Genomic DNA, 4,777 nt, shown 5'->3' on the forward strand with positions numbered 1-4,777 from the left:
AAGTTGCAATACAAGATTTAGATGTATAATGTCCTCGAAACGTGTAAGCCATCTATTGAATCAACAGCGGCTCTATGCATTGAGTTCATGTGTTTTCTTCTGATTTCAGCCTTTAATATAAGCTCTCCCTTCCTGGCAGCGATTGTTGGAGCTGAAAGAAGCAAAGCCGCCTTATCTTTCAACTCCCTCTGCTTAAATACATCCTCTGAATGATCGTAATTCTATTGTATTTTCAGACAGTTATGCGGGGCGAGATTAACCAAATGCTTTCCTGTTCTCTTCTCTTGTAGTTGAATGGAATCAAGGATTTGGCATAGAATGTATTCTCACCCTCCAGCTTGTGCTGTGTGTCATAGCAACCACTGATAGGTGGAGTGATGTCGGAGGTTCTGATGTCCTGCGCCCTTGGCGATCAGGCCCTCAGTAGGTCTTGGAGTAAATTAAAGCCATTATATTGTTTTAATCTACCCTGGAAACGATTCATGACTTGCAGTGCAGTGGTATAACACATTAGTTGGATAATTTACCTCAATAGTCTCAACGCCAGCTGTAAGACACCTGGGTCATGATCAGTAGGGCACACCGTAGCAAAATGTTTTCAGACATTACATTTAAAAAAATACTAGACGTATAAGATACCATTTTGTATTTGTCTGTGAGGACTTATACACCCTGCAGCATGTTTGACTTCTTGTCAGAAATAAAGCATGGAAATCGATGTAAATGTCCTGTTCTCAACTTTAACAACCTTTTTAATTCTAAATTTAACATAGATATTTGACAAATGTAAATCATTTGAATTGCAAAGAATGTGCTTTAAGAGTTCCTGTATAGTAATGTTTGTCAGTCACTTTTCAGTGCAACAATTTCTGTTTAGAACTGATGTACATATTTTATGGGGTGACTGAGAAAAAGGGGTGAAAACCTGAAGTCTCTTGTTAGCGGTATTTCCTGCTACTTTGAATGTCAGTCTCCTCCTACTTTCACTAGGGATCTACAGTAACACTACGGTATAAATGCTGCTTGGCTTGCATTGTTAGTAACACTGAAGACACAACACAAATGCCACCCAACACCACTGTGATGGAAGAACTCAGAAATTGGGCGTTTTGGCGGGCTGTTCTAGCAGAGTTGATTGGTATGGTCCTCTTTATATTCATCGGTATATCTTCTGCTATCGGGAATAAACATAACTCCATGCCTGACCAGGAGGTTAAAGTAGCGTTAGCCTTTGGTCTGGCCATCGCCACGCTGGCCCAGAGTTTGGGCCACATCAGTGGAGCCCACCTGAACCCAGCCATCACCCTAGGTCTGCTGGTCAGCTGCCAGATCAGTGTGTTCAAGGCAGTGTTCTACATCCTGGCTCAGATGCTGGGAGCTGTAGTCGCTAGTGCCATAGTGTATGGAGTCAAGCCGACAAACATTGATGCACTGGGAGTTAATCACGTGAGTGGATATCACTTTTGACTGTTTTCAGCTAATATGGAGAGATTTCAAACAATAACAAAGCAGTCACCCACCACTGTTTTAGGAGAAAGCTGAGTGCTGGGTCTGGACATTTTTTATCACTTTCAAATTTATAGACAGCGCTATAGATGCAAGGACTGACCATCCATGTTAACAAAATTAAAGTTTTAACCATGTTTTGAGGCTATACATTGTTTGTTTACAATTACATGGTAAAAAAAGGAGCTAAATAAGATTATTTGGGGTTCTGATGGAATAAGTTATATTCCTCAAGAATCAATGGATATATACTGTATCATTAATTTAAAAGTAAAAAAAATGTATGTAAAATGTATGTACCAATTGCAGATTGCCACTAAGTATTAAAATGCTGAAAATATACATTGGAATGAATTCATTTTAAATGTAATTGATTCAGACATGTTGAAGACTTTTGTGAAAATGTAATCTAAAGTAAGCTTAAACTCATCTACTTTAAATCAGACTGACTTAATCAACGCTTGAGCCGTCAGGCATCTCAGATCTCAGCTCAGATGCCACCTTATGTTTCACAAGCTCATCATATCCTCTCCGGTCTTCTCCAGCTGAATAAAATAAGTGTAGGACAAGGGTTTGTCATCGAGCTCCTGACCACCTTCCAGCTGGTCCTATGTGTCATAGCAGTGACTGATAAAAGGCGTGGGGATGTCACCGGTTCTGCCCCTCTAGCCATCGGGCTCTCTGTTGGCCTGGGACATCTTGCAGCAGTAAGTGAATAATGCTACCCAAACATGTGTGCTGATAAAATGTTTTCAGCTTTACACGGTAGATCTACAGTAGATTATAGTCTTGCTATAAACAAACTTCAGGAAAATCCATAATCTCCAGTGTAAGTGCAATATAGCGGTACAGTATAACATAAACATGCCAGAAATGCTATGGTTAATTGTTTCTATCCTCAGATCAGTTTCACTGGATGTGGCATTAATCCTGCTCGCTCATTTGGGCCAGCTGTAATCTCCAAACACTTTGGTGACCATTGGGTAATCTTTCACCTTTTTCACCCTAATGCTTGTGTTGTCGTCAAAACTATCATATCATATTAATGATGGCTTCTTGTGTATCAACTGCACCTCTATCACTTTTGTATTATTATCTAACTTTTAATTATCCAGGTTGGTCTCATAAAAATAGACCTGTTCCACAGCAGCTCTTGGTTCAGCACAGATACTGAATTGTTGGCACCATTTCTGCTCCTGTACTCCAGGTGTACTGGCTGGGGCCGATGTGTGGAGGTGTAGCAGCAGCCCTTATCTATGACTTCCTCCTGTATCCTAGAAGTGATGACTTCAGTCAGCGGTGGAGTGTTCTGGTCAGTGGGCCAGACAGTGAGAATGATGCCCCAAATTTTGCAGTCTCTGCCAGCCGCTGAAAGATCCATATGTAGAATTAATTTAAACTGTCAGTTTGATTTATGCAGTTATATAACTTTTATTATTGCTGTAACAGACATGTTGTATTGTGTTTCTGTTTGTCCTGTGTTGAAGGTTGAAACATTTGTACACCGAGGGGACAGTTCAAAATGTACTGTAAAAAAAATGTGCACCCTCCCCCCTTATAGAATTAACACGAAATTATGTTTTACGACCACAAATAACTGTAGTGACCCTGTGTTGTTTAACGTAGATATCGACTTTGCCACTTCAGCAGGGTTTTGTGGTACAGTCGATGCCACGCAAGGCTACGGGCCAGAAGGTTGAGGATTTGCTAACCACCACTGACGAGCTAACTCTCCCTGCCTTTCATTAGAACTACACTACGATCAGAGCCGGCTGCAGACAATGATCATCCAGGTGGAAATCAGATTTAATATTTTGATACTATATTTATAATTATATAAAATAAATGCAACAAATATATGCAACGCCACAATCTGCACAGTTTGAATGCCGGAATTATATTTTGGACGAATGTGCGCAGGTAGCCTACAGAAGACTTTTGAAGTAGCCTAATCATTAAAACATTGTAACTGGTTGTGTTGATGCCACACATAAAAGGTAATGCATTTTAAAAGTGAAATTAACTATATTTAGGCTATAGGTTATTGAAGCGTTAAGCTCTAGGTGCGGGACAGCAGAGTTGTCAAGCTTTCCTGAATAACTGGGCCTGCTGGAAGCCTACTGTATGTAGCCACATTATTATAGGACGACTTGGGATAATGAGGATCCGCAACAAACAGCGCATCTCAGTATCAGAATTTAAAATACAGCCAAACAGCCAAAATACTATTTTGGACCGCCCCAGTTAATATCGAACTGCCCCTACGGTATTTACATTTTCTTTGTTTTAGTGTTTGCTTTGTGGAAATAAAGTATTTTTTGTCATTAAAGAATAAACTGTACCAGTCAAGTTTGAACACCTACTCATTCAATGGTTTTTCTTTATTTTCACTAATAGTGTAGACATCAAAACTATGAAATAACACATATGGAATCATGTAGTAACCAAAAAAGCGTTAAACAAATCAAAATATATTTTAGATTCTTCAAAGTAGCCACCCTTTGCAGGTTACAGGTTTGCACACTCTTGGCATTCTCTCAACCAGTTTCACCTGGAATGCTTTTCCAAAAGTCTTGAAGCAGTTTCCACATATGCTGAGCACTTGTTGGCTGCTTTTCCTTCCAACTCATCCCAAACCATCTCAATTGGGTTGAGGTCAGGAGATTTTGGAGGCCAGGTCATCTGATGTAGCTCTCCATCACTCTCCTTCTCAGTTAAATAGCACTTACACAGCCTGGAGGTGAGTTGGGTCATTGTCCTGCTGAAAAACAAATGAAAGTCCCACTAAGCATAAACCAGATAGGATGGTGTATTGCTGAAGAATGCTGTGGTAGCCATGTTGGTTAAGTGTTCTTTGAATTCTAAATAAATCCCTGACAGTGTCACCAGCGTAGCACCCCCCACATCATCACACCACCTCCATGCTTCACGGTGGGAACCACACATGTGGAGATCATTCCTTCACCTACTCTGCGTCTCACAAAGACACGGCAGTTGGAACAAAAATCTCAAATTTGGACTCATCAGACCAAAGGACAGATTTCCACTAGTCTAATGTCAATTTGCTCATGTTTCTTGGCCCAAGCAAGTCTCTTATTATTATTGGTGTTCTTTAGTAGTGGTGTCTTTGCAGCAATTTGACCATGAAGGCCTGATTCACACAGTCTCCTCTGAACAGTTGCTGTTGAGATGTGTATGTTACTTGAACCCTGAAGCATTTATTTGGGCTGCAATTTCTGAGGCTGGTAGCTCTAATGAACCTATCCAAATC

The 4,777-nt window shown here is 40.4% G+C and overlaps 1 protein-coding gene across 1 annotated transcript; it reads left to right on the plus strand.

Moving 5' to 3' along the window:
* The first annotated feature begins 1,030 nt into the window (after positions 1-1,030).
* LOC124010136 (aquaporin-1-like) lies at positions 1,031-3,862 on the plus strand. Its single transcript, XM_046322502.1, has 4 exons — positions 1,031-1,446; positions 2,052-2,213; positions 2,409-2,489; positions 2,714-3,862. The coding sequence occupies exons 1-4, from the start codon at positions 1,063-1,065 to the stop codon at positions 2,876-2,878; spliced, it is 792 nt and encodes a 263-aa protein (XP_046178458.1). The 5' UTR covers positions 1,031-1,062; the 3' UTR covers positions 2,879-3,862.
* The last annotated feature ends 915 nt before the right edge of the window (positions 3,863-4,777 follow it).

Source organism: Oncorhynchus gorbuscha, linkage group LG22 (genome assembly GCF_021184085.1).
Source record: "Oncorhynchus gorbuscha isolate QuinsamMale2020 ecotype Even-year linkage group LG22, OgorEven_v1.0, whole genome shotgun sequence".
Classification (NCBI taxonomy): domain Eukaryota; kingdom Metazoa; phylum Chordata; class Actinopteri; order Salmoniformes; family Salmonidae; genus Oncorhynchus; species Oncorhynchus gorbuscha.

Bases quoted from the DNA above. Each gene is read 5' to 3' on its own strand.
- LOC124010136 (XM_046322502.1), top strand. From the start codon at position 1,063: ATGCCACCCAACACCACTGTGATGGAAGAACTCAGAAATTGGGCGTTT. The intron at 2,214-2,408 runs GTAAGTGAATAA...TTCTATCCTCAG, and splicing joins GCCTGGGACATCTTGCAGCA to ATCAGTTTCACTGGATGTGG. The intron at 2,490-2,713 runs GTAATCTTTCAC...CCTGTACTCCAG, and splicing joins AACACTTTGGTGACCATTGG to GTGTACTGGCTGGGGCCGAT.